The sequence below is a fragment of the Ischnura elegans genome, chromosome X (assembly GCF_921293095.1).
Source record: "Ischnura elegans chromosome X, ioIscEleg1.1, whole genome shotgun sequence".
Lineage (NCBI taxonomy): Eukaryota > Metazoa > Arthropoda > Insecta > Odonata > Coenagrionidae > Ischnura > Ischnura elegans.
This window is the reverse complement of record NC_060259.1, coordinates 81504321-81524161: the sequence shown is the minus strand read 5'-3', so window position 1 is coordinate 81524161 and position 19841 is coordinate 81504321. Positions and strand designations below refer to the sequence as shown.

Below are 19841 nucleotides of genomic sequence, written 5' to 3'. Positions count from 1 at the left end.
AGTGGCCCACTATACTCCCCAGCCACCGTCCTCCACTCCAAACCCCCTTCCCACCCCGCGCACCAATCAATACACGGGGCGCCGTCACCGTGGTGCGGGGCCGCGCCGCGAGAGGGGGTGGGCGCCGCTCGGGTGCGAGGCGCCGCGCGCGCGCGGACCAGGCGCACGCGCCGGCCTCCCCTCCTGCACCCGACCCCCTCCGCCCTCCACACACCGCACCCCCCCTCGGGAGCGGCGGACGAGCGGCATGCTAGCGCTGCGCCGCGGGCAGAGGTGAGGAGGAGACGCACTCCTTCACCGAGGCCACCGCTCGGGCCTCGGCAACCACCACAGGCAGCAGCTTGGGAAGCGCAGCGGGGTCAGCCGAGGTTGACCGCAGTGGACGCGGAGGGAGTAGCTCAGCGCGGGTCGGGTGCCGTGGGGAAGCGTGCTCCAGGGGCTTAAGATTCCTCCGCACAGCATGGCCTCGGTGGCAGCGTGGCTGCCGTTCGCGAGAGCGGCGGCGATCGGGTGGGTGCCCATCGCGACGCACCCGTTGCCTCCGCCGCCGATCCCCAAGGACCGCCGGAAGGCCGACGACGAGAAGCTGCTCATCAACGTGTCCGGCCGTCGCTTCGAGACCTGGCGGAACACCCTCGAGAAGTACCCGGACACCTTGCTCGGCTCCAACGAGCGAGAGTTCTTCTACGACGAGGAGTGCAAGGAGTACTTCTTCGACAGGGATCCCGATATCTTCCGGCACATCCTCAACTATTACCGCACGGGGAAGCTGCACTACCCCAAACACGAGTGCCTGACCAGCTATGACGAGGAGCTGGCCTTCTTCGGTATCCTACCAGACGTCATCGGCGACTGTTGTTACGAGGACTATAGGGACAGGAAGCGAGAGAATGCCGAGAGACTCATGGACGATAAGCTCTCGGAGAATGGAGACCAAAACCTTCAGCAGCTGACCAACATTCGCCAGAAGATGTGGAGGGCGTTCGAGAACCCGCACACATCCACAGCAGCTTTGGTATTTTACTATGTGACGGGTTTCTTCATTGCCGTGTCCGTCATGGCAAACGTAGTGGAGACTGTGCCGTGCGGGCACCGCCCGGGACGGGCAGGTACACTGCCTTGTGGTGAGCGCTACAAGATTGTATTCTTCTGCTTGGATACTGCTTGCGTCATGATATTCACGGCCGAATACCTTCTCCGTCTCTTCGCGGCACCGGACCGGTGCAAGTTTGTCAGGAGCGTTATGAGTATAATTGATGTGGTTGCCATCTTGCCCTACTACATTGGACTTGGTATCACGGACAACGACGATGTTTCCGGGGCCTTCGTCACGCTAAGGGTCTTCCGCGTCTTTCGAATCTTCAAGTTCTCTCGACATTCGCAGGGACTTCGGATCCTCGGGTACACGCTGAAATCCTGCGCCTCCGAGCTGGGTTTCCTCGTCTTCTCCTTAGCGATGGCCATCATTATATTCGCCACCGTCATGTTCTACGCGGAGAAGAACGTGGACGGGACGAACTTCACCTCCATTCCTGCCGCCTTCTGGTACACCATAGTTACCATGACGACTCTCGGGTGAGTTGATACGATCCTTAGCAGAGTGCCATCTCGGCCATCAAACGATTTGATCCGCCCATCGTGAGGGTAATTGCTGGCCAAACGGGCACCTTCCACTCCCTTCCTATGTATGCCTCAATCGACCGATTCTTGGTGTTCCGCAACCTCGAATTTAACTCATGCGGAGAAGTAAACATGGTTGATATTATTGTTTTGATCCTCGCGAAGACATCCTCAAGAGTCAGGGGACCCGTTCCTTTGTTCTGCCAGCAATACACTCGCTTTCTATTCACAAGTGTTTTTTTACCCTAAAGGTCAAGAACTCTTCCAGCTCTATTATTAGAAGGCGTGCCCTAAAGAGTTGGATTCTCTATTTTGTGTGACAGGAGAATATTGGACAAGGGCCAGATCGAAAGATTTCAACGATGCGGAGGTGACGACTGATTTGTAGGAGAAATTCTGGGCTTAATATTGATATTTAACCAAAATATTTACCCAGTGAATCGAACTGTCGTGAAAATATTCACACCGAAACACTGCACAGCTTGAGAACATTAGCGTCATTATTATTTTCCCGCGGTATTACCAAGATTGAGGACTGCGACGATTCACCCGATCTATACATTATTCACTGGAAAGTAACACACTCAGGTCCAAATTATGACTTTTAGTTACAATTCAGGGGTTACGATTATGTTTTCTTATTCAAAGGCTTTCCTTGCACAAGTTGTAGCAAATAATTGCGATCGATTGCGGCTATCTGGCACAAAAAGAGCGGAAAAAACTAGCTCGAAGTGACATGAACTTATGCTCAGTTAAACCCTAATGCTTCGATACCAGCCTATCAGCAAATTAAGGTGTAAGTTATATTTATGACGCTCTTCTGCGCACCATTCCTTTAAGGCTTGCTTAAAATATCTTTGACGCTTTTATTGACCATTGCAGAGGTAGCGCCGTAACGAGAATGAGCACGAACATTTGGTTCATTTTTTCTTTGGTTGGAAAAAATTTCAGGATTTCAAAGTACTTAGATCAATTAAATATAATTTTCTGTAATTTTTATGACGGCTTAATGTCAGCACACCTATATTGGAAGAGTTTTATTCAGCTTTCTCCGATTTTTCCTCATAGCACAACCACTGAAGTCTTCATGGTGAGGCTTTTAGCGTCATGAGAAGCCATTAGAAGCAATATTTGTTCATTACACGAAGTTTTCACAACATTTACACAGAATAAAAAAATTCTTGGCAAAACAGTTAAACGCTAGCATATAACAAACAGAGGAAATAAACAAACTCTCAATATCGTCATGCCGTTGATTTATGCTTATATATTTCTTGGCAAAGTATACTCTAGTTTATCCTAAAAACGTTTCCAAGCACTACAATAAACTCACTCACAAATACGGCCAGAGTTTCATTTGGTCTAAGCTTTCTTGACTTGGAATTTAAATTAAAACTTTTAACGTTATCATTTGAGATAAGAGAAACGATATCCCTCCCTTCAACGAAACTATACTGGGATATTACATACGAAGAATGTTGCGGCGTATGTACCGAAACATAAACACCACGTAAATCTGTCGCAATTGATGGGTCTGGAACAGTGAATGGAAGGAAGCAAATTCAAGGGCCTTCCATCGCGACCCGATCCCATTTCTTGACGGCAAAATGTGAAATAAAAGTGGGTAATGAAACAAAATTGTCGACCAGAGGAAAGCCAGAGGAGTGCTGAATTTACGTTAGGTATTTCGTCCGTTTTCCTAAGGTATCCCACGAACTCCCAGCGAGGAAAGCCTTTTCAGTGTTGTGAAAACATCAACCCTTTGAGAAGACGAAATGTTTTTTTTTTTTTACGAAACCATACCGCGAGAAAGGTTTTGCTTAAACTGCCGAAAAAGATACTTAGGTAGGATTACTAAAAAAACGTTGTGGTCTTTCTCGCGGTTTTCTTTTGGGCAGGAACCAATGAGATAGAGAAGAGATCCTTACCATGAGTGGAACACTCAGGAGGAAGATTATTGCGTCCCATAACAGGACCACCCATTTACAAGACATGAAAACCATTTAAATGGCCGAAACAAGAACGGAATTTGTAATTCCGTCCAAATTTTATGCGTTATCATTTTCAGACGACGATGTTTGAAGTACATCCTCTCAGTACAGCTGCACGAGGAAATGTATCGTGGATTTATATCATAGGAAGTTTACGGTGCGTATCCTGAGCGAAGGGATTCCGTACCAACGCAACATGGGTCACCTCCCGTACGAAATAAAGAGGTTTGTTCAAATGCGATTAAATGTTGGCGTTTTTACTCAATTTTACTGATAAAATCGTGCTTCCAGATCTCTTTATAGGATATCTATGCACAAGGCATGGATATAAAGTACTTCAGCAGTCATTCAATTAACTTTCTCGAAAAAGGAGTACATTTCTACATTTCGATAGTTAACATTGAGGGTATTTCAATGAGTGAAAAATGGAAAAAATGATGATACCACCATTCACTCGAAAGAATTTCTTATGCATTAGAGAAGAACCGCTGAAATATTACTGAAAATCATCATATAAATACTAGTATCAATTATTGCGTATTATTAAAATAAACATGTATGCGGAAAACCGCCGTGTGTACACCCAACTGCCGATTAACAATAATATTCAATAACATTTTTTAGGAGTGGAAGCATGCACATTACAATGACCTCTAGGCCAGCAAGGTCACAGCGTCAATACAAACATAAAATATTAATTCCCGCTGCCGGGAGGCTTTGAGTGGGCTCATAATTATGGAAACAGATAGGTTTTGCCCAAATGCGTTCGCTCTTTGGAAAATGGTAAATTTATGCGGATCCCTACAAGGAAATGGTTGGGAGAGAGGGAGTCATCAAAAGGGAGGCGGGAGCCTATTTCATTTTCACTGGAATGAAACCGGAATGTTTTGGTATTGCAAATTGAGGAAGACAGTAAAAAAGGGAAGCTACATTTCAATAAGGGAAATAATAAAAGCCTTACGTAACTGACAAAACAAACCTGTGAACATCAATTTTTGCGTAGAAAATTTTATGCTGAATATTACAAGCACTCAAAATACATGATGAGTGTTTTATTAGTTACTAACTGTTTGAATATGTTCGTAGGAACATTATAAGAACCCCTTTTATGAACTTTTTAGTCAAGAGGGGCAAGAGGTTATTCCTAAATTCTTCTCTCTAACTCAACATATTTTATATTTGAATGATCGCAGTCAAATTAAAATGCATTAATGTTATAATTGAGGATCTGGGTGAAATAGCGGTGAAGTATACTGTACATAAATGCGATGTATAAGTATTTTTGGAGACAACGTGAGGTAAAGGATGAAATCTGAAATGCTGAAGAACAGAATAAGGGCTATCTTTAAGTTTTTTAAAGTCTTTTTGGGACTAGGATGACCCCAAGATATATTTCGACTGGAGGACAGTATGACAGAGGCCCCGAAAATGTCGCTTATTGGGGTCTAGTAGTGTTGCTCGAGACGACTTGTGAATCTTCTGATACTCAACCCTCAATTATAAAGGAACAATATTTTCACCAATTTTAAATGAGTGAAACTTAACTAATACCTCCGAACTCGGACTAAATAATACCTTTTAATAATACCTAAGTACTTCTAATACCTACCAAACCGAAATACGGTTTCAAAAATATTTGTGGTTCCAAGCAGAAAGTTATACCAAGACCAAACTTACGCACACAGGGTCATCCTTCGATTCATTCCCGTGAGATAGTCAGTCTCTGGCGTGACTGACTCTGCAATGAAAGTGCGACACTCCTCTTGCTTCTTAGGAGTCGCTAGACTTCGAGGGATTCATAATGATGCTCCCAAATTCGTAAGTGTGCCATATGTCCGCGAGTACAGGTATTCGTGAATCCCGATGCTATGGAAGTGCCCAGATAGGTAATCCTCCACTGCATTTTGGCTGGAACGAGATTAGTATTTTTCAATGTATCGCATTGAAGAGGGGGATAAAATAAAGAAAAGGCATGCCAAATTTTTAGCAAAGTATACCAGGGTTATGAAGCTAATGAAAAGACCCGAGATATTATCTTGAGTAATTATCCCATGGAAACCTTAATATTGAATGCTACCCAAACGAAATGAACGCACGAGTATACAAATAGATACTCAGATACGCACTTTAGTATCCATGTATTTTACTGCCAACTAGATAACCTTAAATAAGCTTTCAATATATTCATAACCTTCAATTAACTGATATGCTTTTTAAATGTGGTATTAGTGAGGAATAATGACGATGAAACGGATAGATCAAGTGAGTAATGCGGAAGTTCTGCGAAGCTGAAAAGAGAAGTTTTTGGAATACCTTGGGGAGAGGACGGTACAGTTTAATCGGTCACATCATGATAAACGAGGTTTTTATTAAAATAATCGCTGAAGGACAGGTGGAAACGAGGAACGGCAGAGATTGGCCGTATATAGATGCATGTAGCGAATAATGAAGGATGTGAAGCACAATAACTATTCAGGAATAATTTTAAGTATACCGGGACAAGCCAAGGTGATAACTTTTACGGGAGTCACCCAAAATGCACAAATTTTGCGAAAAATCCGCAGAGAAAAAAATCATTCGCCTTGATGAGGATACGAACCTGGATCCTCCAATTTTCAGTTGAGTGCCTTAGCCAGTTAATCTAACGAGGCATTATTCCTCCCTGTGGATATTTGTGGACACAACTGGACTAGGTGTTATGAACTGCTGAGCATATGATGGCACAAGCAGTCCAAAGCGTGTGCACAGCGCCACTGCCGGAGAGCAGGCCTAGACTTGGAACACATAGAGGTGTTCGCTCTTGACTTATTTTAAGTATACCGGGATTAGCCACGGCGATAACTTTTACGGGGTCACCCGCATTGCACAAATTGTGCGAAAAATCCATAGAGGAAAAATCATTCGCCATGACCAGGATAAACAGTAAGTGTTTTTACGTAGAAGTGGACATTAAAGGAAGACGAAGTTGAAATTGCATTTTATACAATAGGGTTTTAACAGTTGGTGATAGGTTTCCTGAAATTTTGCTGTAACTTATTGTATGAAAAAGTTATGAACATATCAAAATCATGATAGGGTTATTTTTCGTGGAAGGTTGCGTTTATGAAATTGTGTTGAAAGATCCTGATCTAGGCGAATGATTTTTTTCTCTGTGGATTTTTCGCACAACTATTCTGGAATTCTTCTTGGGTTCTGCACCAGGTTAATTCAATCGCATTGGAGCACTCAGATAGTACTTTGTTATCCGGGCCGATTTTCCAGAATTAATCTGGGTACATACTCGAGAACCTATACGAATTCTTGAATACCTGGACGATCAAGCAAATATCTCCCAAGTTGAGGTGGATACCTACTTAAATACCTCTGTGATTTCACCTGTAACCTCAACGAATACTACAGCGGTGTCTGAGTGAATACCGCCTCATACCTATGCATTCTTTAGGTTACCTAGTCAACATAAATAGTCTTCACTCAGTTTTATCAGCCAATATTTTAACACTTAAATAATTATTCTGAAAGGTTTTCATTTTTCCTGGTGAATAATATTCAAGAATTCTTATCGGGCGCTACACCAGGTTAATTCAGTCGTATTGACCGACGTTTCGGAAAAAGACATGTCTTCCATTCTCGTGTAACTGTCTGAATATCCAATTGCACACTGAACTGAATAAACCGTTTGGCGAGTACAACAATACGGCTCACGTGTGTTCCGATTCGCTATTGGTCTTTTAAAGTTCTTTATGCACTTTACTTTCAAGAATGGCTTGAATGAGAGCCAGCATCACGATGGAAATTTTTTGGATTGAGGTGGATCTCGATGGCTTCCTTAATTATGCGATCCCAGTAGCGAAAATTTCAGTGTGAAATTGGACATTCAGATAGTAACACGACTTTGTAATGGAAGACAAGTCGTTTTCCGAAACGTTGGCCAATGCGACTGGATTAACCTGGTGTAGAGCCCGAGAGGAATTCCTAAATATAATTAACCATGAAAAATTAAAACTGTTCAGAATAACCATGTAGGTGTTAAAATATTTACCGATAGAACAAAGTGAAAAGCTCCGTCAAATCAATATTAGGATTGATGAGTGTTGATGATGACTAGATAACCTAAAGAATGCATCGCTAAGAGGCCGTATTCACTCAGACACCGTTATAGTATTTATTGAGGTTACAAGTGAAATCACGGAGGCATTTAAGTAGGTATCCGCCTCAATTTGGAAGATATTTGCTTGATCGTCCAGGTTTTCAAGTATTCATCGAGGTTCTCGAGTAAGGTTCAAAATAAATTGGGTACTGAAAAAACTGGCCAGAATAACAATGTACCGTATGAGTACTTCAATACCTTTGCTCCAATACATTCGATACACACCTATTCCAACGACCCACTAACCGCCATCTCAGTTGTAATTAGGGATTTTATTCATACCCTGCTCAGTCAAGTTTTTTTCTTCAAAAACTCTACCGACATAAAACAATTCGTAAAGTTAAGCAGAATGTGTGTCGGTAAATGTATTTTACCTTTCCTACTGTTTCCTGATTCGTTTTGGCCTCACAGAGCTCAGCCTGCCACTGTGGGGATAATCCATTTATTGAGCCTGACGAATCTGTAACCTGTATCAAATTAAGTAGATGATTAGAGAAACAATGAAAATGAGAAAGATGTTTACTTTTGAATATTTAGTAAATATTCTATTTTTTATAATTATAATTTTGGAAAGGTATTTATTTTACTTTACGTTGGTACTAAAACATAAGCACTCACCTTATTAATAAATAATTTCCATCGGTGAATTTTTGTTCATGAAAATAAAATATCTTTGGCATAAAAAAACCACTAGAGAATTGTAGCATAGAATATTGCGCGAATAAAAACTATTTTCCAGTAATTTTCTCTACCTTCTTGCATAGTTTCTACGTTTTCTTGCAAACTGTCAATTCTCGAATGAAATATTCTGAGAGAATATTCACTGGGAGCTCTTTAGCTACATTAATTTTATCCTCGTGACCTTAACCGTATTTCCTCATGCTGGACCAAAAACACTCGTAAAAATACACGTATTATAATTATTTCTCTATGAGGTATGTACTAACAAGATGAAAAAGGTTAAGATATTAAAAATGCGATTTATGACTTTTAGCAAATGAGACTAAGAATTCAGATAGTAAAGAGCAATTTTTGAAAAACATGAAGGAAATCAGCCTAAAATTCTATAAATATTAATATATCTTGATTGGAACAAAAAGACATAGGTTAAGAGCTAAGTTAAGAGATTTTTCTACCAGGAATTCACAGCCGCGAGGAACTGCTGAACAATTAGAGTTTCCATGTAACTTTGAAAATGATAGTGTACATCAGGATCAAAGTACAAGATTCGGGTCAAAAAATAAATATGCAACATTCGAGCGAATGAAGAACTAGTGTAGTTTGAGGAGAATAATGAAAGAACTATGGTTAAGTGTAGGCCATGAACTCAACCTGTAACATTTGAAACCTTGTTGCTGCCAATTTATCCTTGTTTAATTTTAAGTTTTTTAAAGTATCTTTTTTGTTACTACCAACTATTTTCATCAGTGCTATGCCTAGATTTTCATTTATAAATAGAATAGTTTATGAGAGGAGAGTTGATTGATAAGATACCTGTATTAGCTCCGGTTAATTCGTCCCAAGAAATACTCCGACTTACTTTTTCATACCTCAAATAACTCGCTTAAGAAATACAACGGGACATCTTTAAGAACTAAATTTTTTGCATGATAAAAATGGAAGATGATGGGTAGTACTAAAGAATAAATGGAGTCGCTTGGGATGGTGTTGCGACGCACGCGATTTTAGCCGTTCGTGCCATTACCGCCCACTTCCCCTGTCAGCTGCCTTGGAGGTGGAGTGGGTAGGGAAGGGGGTGCGGGGCTAGGAGGTGTGGGGGAAGGGAGAATTGGCTTCCCGCTCCGCCGCACCCGACTTGCCTCGGGGCCGGTGTGCGGCAGAGGCGCGCGACTTTGGGAGGAAGCGTCTTTGAAAACGCAAACAGCGGCGCTATTCTGCAAGTAGGAGAAGGCACGCCAGCGAAATCCGTTCGCAGATCCGTCTATTATTAATCTGATATTCGGAAAAATTCGACGCCCTTCCCATTATTTTCCCGAAACTTGTCTCTGTTTGAATTGCTTTTTCTCAGTTCTCATTTCATAAGCTTCGCTATGATCCACCATTGAATTTGCGAGCAAGATTCTTTCACCCATTCGCTTTGTTGTAATCTGATATTTTTAAAAATTCAACGATGTACCCACTATTTTCCCCGAAATTAATGTACGTTTTAATTGATTTTTCTCAGTTCTTATTTCATCAGATACGTTTGGAATCGCCAGTGAATATACGAACATTATGAACTCGCATATTCGCCGACTTATAAGTTGATAATTGGAAAATTCAATGACCTACCAATTATTTTACCGGAATTTCTATCCGTTTACATTGATTTTCTCAGTTCTCATCTTATCAGCTTCGTAATGAATCTGCACTGAATCTTCAAATGATAGTCACTCGCGGATTCGCCTTATTATTATCTGATATTTGTAAAATCTCAACGGCCAAACCCATTATTTTCCCGAAATTTGCCTCTGGTTAAATTGATTTTTCTCAGTTCTCATTTCATCAACTTCTTTTGGAATCATCAGTGAAGCTGCAAGTAGGATCCGTTCGCGGATTTGCCTACTTATAATCTGATATTTGTAAAAATTCAGCGAATTACCCATTATTTTCCCGAAAATTTCCTCCGTTTTAATTTTCTTTTCTTTAGTTCTCATTCTATCATCATTTGTAATCGCCAGTATTAAATCTGCGACAAAGGTTCACTCGAGGTTTTGCCTGCTTATAATCTGATATTTAAAAAAATTCAATTGCCTACCCATTATTTTTCCCGAAATATGTCGCTGTTTAGGTTTGGTTTTTTTCAGTTCTCATTTCATCAGCTTCATTCATAAACGTCCTAAATTTTCATTTCACATGAACTGCCGTTGAAAAAATAATTATAAAAAGAGCTTGCTAAATGAGAATTGTGGAAATTACTATAAAGGTGAAAGAGTAGCAAAATAAAACGAGTTATTAGCCAAAGCTAACAATGAAATTATTTTTCAATATCCGCGTATGTATTTCATCGAATATCAACTAAAATTATCTTTGACATAAGACTTCTTCAGCGAGGATAGAGGGTCGTCTAATTTTCCGACTTGATGAAGCTATATGTTGAAGCTATGGAAGAATATCATAATTTCATGGAGAGACAACGTTTAGAGATTAAACAGCAAAAATTCACCCATGAATATAGCCCACGATTACATTGGCTCACTTCCGCAAAATTAGACCATGTGATTGCGGAGAAAGACTTCACCCGATCCCAATTAACTCCTGAAACGGCGATAAATTGGCAACTGTGAGTTAAACCTTAAGTGTAAACGATAATTAGAAGGTAGTACATCCATTCGTGTGGAAATTTTCAAATATTGCAATATTCATTATTTTTTCTTCGATTTTTCGGGGAATGATGTAAAATGTCTTAGTTAAACTGAGAAATGTTCAAATACAAAAGATGCTACATGTTGCTGAAAAGCAATAATAACTAAGTGAACAGATGCAGGTTGCTCAATATGGATTTACCGTAATCTCTGGAGCCAGTGAAACCATTGATTTTTTTGCCTCAAATAGAATTATTATCATTCATCGGATCAAAGTATGTATAATAACAGCCCACTTAAAAGGATTTATAGGAATAAATTGAACACCCACTAAGTAGTTCAACAATGCTAATCAGCTCTTAGATTTTGTGCTATGACGTGCCAAAAACTTATCGAGCTAAAATAAATAGGTGATTTATTTTATTGTTTACTCTTCATTGAGTAATTCGCGATAGCCTTGGTAACTATTTTCATCCTTCACTTTCCTGTGCCTGCAAGACACTCGGCTACTCTTTTTAATCTACGACCGCTGCGGGCCGGATTCTTCCAACTCTTTCGTAAACCTCATATCATTCGATCGCGTGACCGGTTTCAACCCACATGGAAGACGGGAGCGGTCCGTGACGGGCCCCCGGGGTCGCGATTCACGTGGAGACGCGGGGGGGAGGGGCCTCATGGGAGGTAGAACCGGGAGGGGCCTCCCTTACCTTCCAGAAGGGTTCGCTATTTGAGGCTAACAAATCAAAGGTTTCACTGGCTCCGGAGGTTATGGTAAATCCATATTAAACGACATTCAAATTCTTTAACTCTGGGTCGTTGGAAAAAAAATCTTGTAATTGAGAATAAATGGATCGACCGAGTTAGTAACGAGGAAGTCCTAAGAAGGGTAGGAGAGAAGAGAAGCCTCATGAAAACCTTAATAAGAAGACGGAACAACCTCATAGGCCACATCTTGAGACATGATGGCCTGATGAAGACAATTGTCGAAGGACAGGTGGAAGGCAAGAATGGAAAAGGAAGACCTCGAACAAAATATATGGAACAAATAAAGAGAGATATGAAAGAGAAGAAATACGTAGGAGTGAAAAGATTAGCTGATAGGAGAACTGAGTGGAGAGCTGCGTCAAACCAATCCTAGGATTGTTGACCAGTGATGATGATGATGATGATGATGAATTGAGAATTTGAAATAAAATATATAATTGGATTAGAAATTAAATACATAATAATTGGATTAGAAAAAAAAAGACGCGGTTGATTTGTCTATATCGATATGTTACTTATCAATTGAGGCACAATTGCATTCAGAAAACGTTGCTTACTATTATTTAGGAATTTTGCGAGGGTGAACAAAATATTAGTATTAAGAAATGCTACGCAAATGGCTTTTGCAGCAAAAAGGGAGTGAAATGTGGCACTATAAGCTGTGAAGTAATGTAGTATATGTATGTGGAAATACTTATTATTTCAATAAAAAAAAATGGTGCCGCTCGTTAGAGGAACTATTTTGAAATATCGAATTCGCCGCGTGCTTTCTCAAGAGAAGGGTCGAAAAAACAACAAAGCTTCCGAAAATAAGCTAGAAAATCTAAATAAACTGCTTTGAATACAACAGAGCTGACTTTATAGTGGAGATACAGGTTGAACGCATTGTAAGATCTTGCGTAAACTAGCTATTACAACTGCCAATTAACCAGATTGCTGATTTATTTTATCAGACTCGCAAATCAACCTCTCGGAGAAGGATTACTACTTGGATAATAGCCGTTGAGTGTGATTTCAATACTGCTTAAAAGTCGTAGCCACCGAGTGATGTGAGGCAACTAGGTGGCCGTTACAGGGGAAACCTCCGTCAGATGAATCAGTTAACACCTCGCTTAAGTGTTTTTAGGTCGCTTAACTGGCCACCTTATCGCTATGGCCAGCGGTTCCCACTCGTCTCCGGCTTTCATTCCGGATCCCTCTACCGCTCTGTTTACATACATCAAAGATAACTATTTGACACAGTCATTAAAAGACAGTGTGGCATCTAAGCCAAGTCTTTGCGCCTCCCCGTTCGCATCTGTAAACGTATTTCTTTTTTTTACCTCCTTCGGAGGAGTGGGTTGGAGGTTTTCTTCGACTGTAAACATCAGAGCGTTCACTTTAACGAGTGAAAAAGCACACTCTCTGCCCTTTAGAACATCCATGAAAGGATTCTGGGAACCTGTTTTTCACCCTCGCCTTTCTTTCACTTCTTGAGGTTGCTTTCACCACTTCGATTCATGGGGCATACGCGGTGTGCTGCTCTTCTCGCAGGATACTGGGGATATTTATATAGGAGCGAAACATTGACACCTCGAAAGAATTTCGGCATGAGAAAATAATTTTTGCCTAATGGATGTACATTCACTAGGAAGATATATAGACATTTATTTTGATGCGTATTGTGATACTCAATTAGTTATATCTCACGCATACCCATCGTAGATTTAGTGTAGAAATAACATAAAAATTTGTACTGGTACTTACATAAAAAGCGATTATTAGAATTAAAGATATTATTCCAGTAGAGGTAGCTTCATGTAGAACATGTAGCAAATCACCCCGAATGTCCATCATCCCAAAATTCAACTCCCATCTTCACTTCCCACTAAGGCCTAATCTCTTTCATTCTATCGATAAATTCTTCACTTTAGGCTTCCGCGGATATTTGAGAGTAGGCAGTCATTCCTCCGGGTTCCCTTCCGTGTTTATCTATTTTTCTGGACAAAATTTCGCCGACGTTCCAGTTGGCTTCTTCAGGTCCACTGAAGTGCCGATGGAGACTTTGGTCTCCTATATATACACCCTGTTTGGCACCTTTTTTGAGGAGAGGAAACTTCCAACCAGAGCAAATCGCCACAAAAAAGGCGCCAAACAGGGAGTATGTATTGGTGACAAAATTATGCATCGGCTATTGAGTGGAACTGAGGAATCCAACTGGAAAGTTGGTGAAATATAGTCCAGAAAAATGGATATATGCGGAAGTAAACCCGGTAGAATCATTGCGTATCTATAAATTCTATTATCTCCCACCCCTCCCCCGCTTATCTACATTCTTCCCTCTGCTACGGCTTTCAAAATCCCCTTACAGCCTAATAATAGCTTCATCGAAACTTTCTGTCCCTCTTCAAGTTTCTAACCTTTACCTAACAAGTATATCACATCAGCGAAGGCAGAAAGGAAAACAGTCGGCAAAAATGAGTGGACTGATGATGCTAAGAGGTGTAAATGGTTCCCTCAACAGCAAGTATAATTGAGTGATAATCAAAATTATTAAAAAAAAATAACTGAAAAATGCAGTAACTGAGTATTTCCAAGAAACTGTGCTCCCAGGTAATTTACATTGAAGGAATAAACTTGGAGAGAATATTGACGACAGTTATACGAAGAAAGCGCTTCACGCATGGTTAGAGAAACTCTGTATTTCATTTCTTCTTCAAGATGGCAGTCGACTATGCACCGCTCTGCGAATAAAGAGAGAAATAAGGTAGCAAACACCATGCCATTCATTTCTTCTGATGTGATCGCAAGAATATCATTTGACACGTTGCGAACAAAGACGTCGTGCTTCTTTCCGCGGGGTTGCATACCGATTTCTTATTGTCGGCTTGCTTTGATCACTGGGGTGGATTTGAGTTCACCGTCTGTGTGTCGATGATCGTCTTCTATCCATGTTCATGACTGAAGAATCCATTTCTGTAACTCCTCTGAAGCTCCAGCTGATGTTTGTAGGTACACTTTTGGTGGAGAATTTACGCCTTAAGTGCCTAAATAAAACATTTTGATCATTATTTCATACGATGGCATCGAATAATGATGAAGACAGGTAAGAAAAGTTAGACAAAATAAAATGGGTTTTTTTCTGCGCTTCCAACCCAAACTTTCCCATAATGAAGAAATTTGTTAAAACTGAATAATATATATGCTCTTTTGAAATTTCCCGAAAAGTATCTACAAAATCAGTGCCTCACGGTTTAAATTTTCCAAAAAGTATTCACACTAGGCAATTCCTCACGATCAATCCTATCCCCGAAAAAATTCACCACTAAGAATATATGATTCAACGCAATCTGAAATCGATGCAGAACATCACGAGGCCACGTACGGATCTTTATCGAAGGGAGATTCGCAGTAATGCCAGTCTTTAATCGAGATTGGTACCTAAAAATGACAAGACGCAATCAGCATTTCCGGGGATGACATGAGCCCTCAGGAAGTCACGAATCATCCCGTTTCCTTATATCAATAAAAAAATCAATTTAAAAAATAGATAAAAAATATAGAAAATAGCATGTTTCCTTTTATTAGGAAACGTTGTGTCTTGCACCTAGCAACAACTTTAATAATAAAAAAAGAAAAATCTTCAAACTCGGACACTATGCCTTTCTGCAGTTAGCTATTCATATACATGTGTATTTTTACCTTTGAGAACGACAAAGTGAATTGTGTCAAAACCTGTGTCAGACCATTAAGTCTTTCTAACCTAGTGTTTCTTCTGAAAAAAAAATCAAATTTGAAGATTTGTCATTCAAATAATGAGTATGATTTCAACTCAACAAAATTATCATGGCAGCTACATATTTTTCAATTAAAATTTACAGCATGAAATATCTCGTAGTTCAGACCTTCAGATCTTTTTTTTGGCTTCCCGCCTCCTCACTTATTGGCTTGAATTTTCCGCTTGTTCAAATGTGACTCGACCGACGCGTTTAAACTGAGTAAAGGCATGTTATTCTGCTCACGGCGTTACAGCAAAGATGACATTACTGATGATGACTGTCGTAGAAGGAAAAATGGACGGCACGAATCAGTGAGGAAGGCCATGGTTGAAATATATGTAGAAGGTGATGGAGAATGTGAAAGAGGAGAACATTTTTAACAAAACAAGTTTAGCTCATGAGAGAATCGAGTGGAGAACTGCATAAAAGCAATCATAGGATTGTGTGATATATTCCAAATATTCCTGGTGAACGGTAGTGAAATGTAACAAAATATTTGTGGGAAAATTTCCCCGGAATGGGAATTGTTTAACAAACCTCCACATTGGCGGACCACCGCGCAGATTGCTTTCTTATTTGCAAATGACATGAAAATCTGCCAAAGAACTATTTAGGTGTAGTGCTCTGCACAGTCATCCGTAAATCCTATGGTTCGTGATTCAACTTGCCTCGTGATTAAGGGAAAAATTTCCAGACGGCAATTGATATAAGTCATACGAAAACCGACGAGGAAATAGGTCATTTTTGCCTTTTTGAGGAATTTTGGAATTGGAGGGGAATTTTCGGTAGAACATGTTTATTTATGACTGAAGTGCCTAAATCAAACATTTTAATAATTATTTCATCCAATGCCATCAAATATACCTTAATACAAGTTGTACCCTCATGTAGTTTAGAATAACGTGCCGTTTCTCCTGTGGAGTATCAAAAATACGTGAAAAACGGAGTGGAGACCTTCGTCAAACAAATCTTATGTTCATGATGAAACAAAACACAGTACTATTCCACAAACTTTTATTTTAACAGTCTACTAGTTTCGACGTTTACACCGTCATTATCAAGACTAACTGAGCAATAGCCTACAACGTCCAGCCTTATTTATCCAACAATACTGTGAGGGAAGGAGGAGGGGGGGGGGGGGAACTTCCAACCAACAATGCCCAACCAACAATGCTCCTCCTCATTTAGTTCCCCCCCCCTCCTCCTTCCCTCACACTATTGTTGGATAAATAAGGCTGGACGTTGTACGCTATTGCTCAGTTAGTCTTGATAATGACGGTGTAAACGTCGAAACTAGTAGACTGTTAAAAGAAAAGTTTGTGGAATAGTACTGTGTTTTGTTTCACCATGAATATTTCATCGTTCCACCAAGTAACGCCCAAATCAGTTGATTTTAAATCTTATGTTTGTTACCGATGAGAATTACTTCAAGACGATAACACTCCCTTCGTAAAGAACTGTCTCTTCCTCCCTTCTATTCTTCATGCTGCAAACACTCTTCCATTCCTTTCTCCGTCCAAATTAGTATCCTCGTCAATTATTCTTTATTTCCCCGCGAGCAGCCCCGCCGTCCAATGTGCTGATTCTCCCCGCGTGCGTCCGTTCACGTCCTTTTATCTTCGCCTTCTCCCCGTGTATACATTAAAGATCAAGAGCGGCTTCCTTCCCCCGTTCAGCCGCTTTCCCCCCTATTTGTTGCCACAACCGTCTGTTCCCTTCGGAGGGCGCGTATTAATCTCCTGCAGTTGTAGTTTGCTCGAATTTCCTCCGGAATACGCGTCGTCGCGACCCACGATAATGCTCCAGGGCGGGTATCAGCGCCAACAAAGGTGGTTCGACTTTTTTTCTTTTCAATTTCCTTTGCTTCCACTCGGCATTTACCTTTCCTTGCGTCTCCGCTTTCATTTTTTCTCCAATCTATCGTTCGACTTACGGTCAAAGATTCTACGCTTCCTTTTCTAATCCTTCGGCTGATAATTCCGTGCTGTATCTTTGATGCAGAGGACGGTGGAGTTGTAAAAGGGTATTTTAAAGTGAATGAATTTACCATTCAGTTACAAGAATGAACTGTAGTGCTACAATATGGATTTAAATATCAATTATATACAAAGGAGGAGGTTTAGTTTTAGGTTAAGATAATTATTTACCACGCTAGCTCGGATGAAGGCTAGTAGGATATCGTTTTCGTAGTACGACTACCACGGGCATAACTTCAAGACCCGTATGACAAAATAATTAATTAAGTTCGGTTAAAATAGTTTCCGAGCAGTCGTTCTGCAAAGTAACCAAGGAGTTGTGGAATACAATTACCAATGTTTACAGATTTGAAATACCCAAAACCATGACATGCATTCATCCACATCGAGTTTTCCTCGTGAAATATCTTCATTGGTTATTGAACTCCCTATGTATGTATTGTGATTTCTATGAATAACAGTTTATGATTTCACAGCAAAAAATCATGATATAAATGTCCTAAAAACGTCTTTACAATGTAATATGAAAACTGAATAGGAAATAAATGAAGACTATGGCAATATATCTTTCGGATAATAAGTTTTAAGGATAGCATGTGAAGTGTCACGACCTTAACCACAATTTTACGGATGTTTGTTACAAGTGTATTAAATTTGACGATAAAAAGTTTCATTTTTTCACACTGGAAACTAAAAGTAAAAAATTATGAGAAATTTCAAAAACCTGAAAAGAATTTCTTGGGTTTTGCTTCCATACAGGTTATCCAAGAAAATGTGAGCATCTTGAAATTCAAGCATCTTTTATACTTACTATCCACAATGGCAATCCGCAGGAACTTTTGGAAAAATCCTTCTTTACTTTTTCACAGAAATTTAATGAAAGCAAGCATTGTAACTACTTTGCTTATTTGTGTGAAGGTGATATCTGATACTAAAATTCATTAAACGAACTCGGGGTAACCCTTATTCAACGATTTGAAATTTTATTGATATTTTACTAACGCATTATACATATATTAATACTAAAAAACTTGCAGTAAGCGAAAATGTATGCAGTGCATACGAGTTTTCATCAGCATTGTCTTAACTACAATAAGGAACAGAATGAAAGCCTCCAGAGATCGTGTATCATTCATACTACTAGAAAATTCACTCCAGAGAGGGCTATTTTTAGATTCACATAGGGTGGCCGGAAAATTGCAAACTGAAATACCTTCACGGAAAACGAAAGAATAAAGTTTGTAAGCTACTAATATAAGTAACTTTACGAAGTTTATTTTTTCATTTTCCACGATGGAAAGGTTTCACAAAGTTAAGAATAAAATCGTCTGAAGTAATTATTCCATTCTATTCGCTCATTATTCTACTATAAATGAATTGCTTTTGAAGTTTCTATGAATATCTTTGGAGACTACTAGCCATACCGAATTGTGTCCATCAAGCTTAGCTGTCCGAACTCCGGCACTCCCGTGATTTTTTGTACTTTCACTTACCGGTAACCGAAGTTTGCCATTGCTGAGAACCATGCGCTTCAATGGTAGAAGAATAAGCCAACAAAGTCCATTAAAATACATTTTTATCTATGTAGGAACGGGAGACTCTCTCCAATTTTGATGCCTTTATAAAAAAATTTGATCGAGGAATTAAAATGGAAGACGTGGAAAACGTTCGATATCGACTCCATGGCTATTATTAGGTTCGAGGGGGGTGATTTTTCTTCCGATTTCTCGACCAATGTCTCAACGAATTTGGAAGGGAGCGATTGTAAACACCTCGCGTTCCCTCGCACGTACTACGGAGGAGATTCAACTAACTGGCACCGAGCGGCCTCCGATATTCGTCCCGCCTCTTCCAGAAGATTGATGCCTCCCTTTTTGGCGCCTGTAAGTCATTCCGCGAACGCAATGAATTCCACCCGTACATAACATTCGGCGCACTTGCGAACTGCAACTTGGGTAACAATGAGTTTGGGCCGCCACTTAGGTATTCAAAACAAATACTTCATGTGTATGTTGGTCGAAAACATTAACAATTAATTATCCGTTAGGAGCATTTAGCATGATATTTCAGTACCCATACGTAAATAGCATCATGATGGTACTGGACTAACGTGGATGTTACCGTGACGGCTTGGTTATGGAACGATGAATGGGAACGACCACGACATTAAGAAGGCTTCACCGTGAGACGCAGTGAATATAATTGCGATAAATAAAATAAAACCAATCTCTCAACTTAGATTTCACAAAGATAATTTATACTCACGACAAATAACTACT

At 40.1% G+C, this 19841-nt stretch overlaps 1 protein-coding gene across 2 annotated transcripts in view; it reads left to right on the top strand.

Moving 5' to 3' along the window:
* Positions 1-203: 203 nt before the first annotated feature.
* LOC124170540 (potassium voltage-gated channel protein Shal) overlaps positions 204-19841 on the top strand; it is a 540815-nt gene continuing 521177 nt past the window's right edge. For both annotated transcript variants that reach the window (XM_046549335.1, XM_046549334.1), the window contains exon 1: positions 204-1575. In XM_046549335.1, the coding sequence (XP_046405291.1) occupies positions 461-1575 (1115 nt within the window). In that variant the 5' untranslated portion in view covers positions 204-460. The remainder of the gene's footprint in view (positions 1576-19841) is intronic.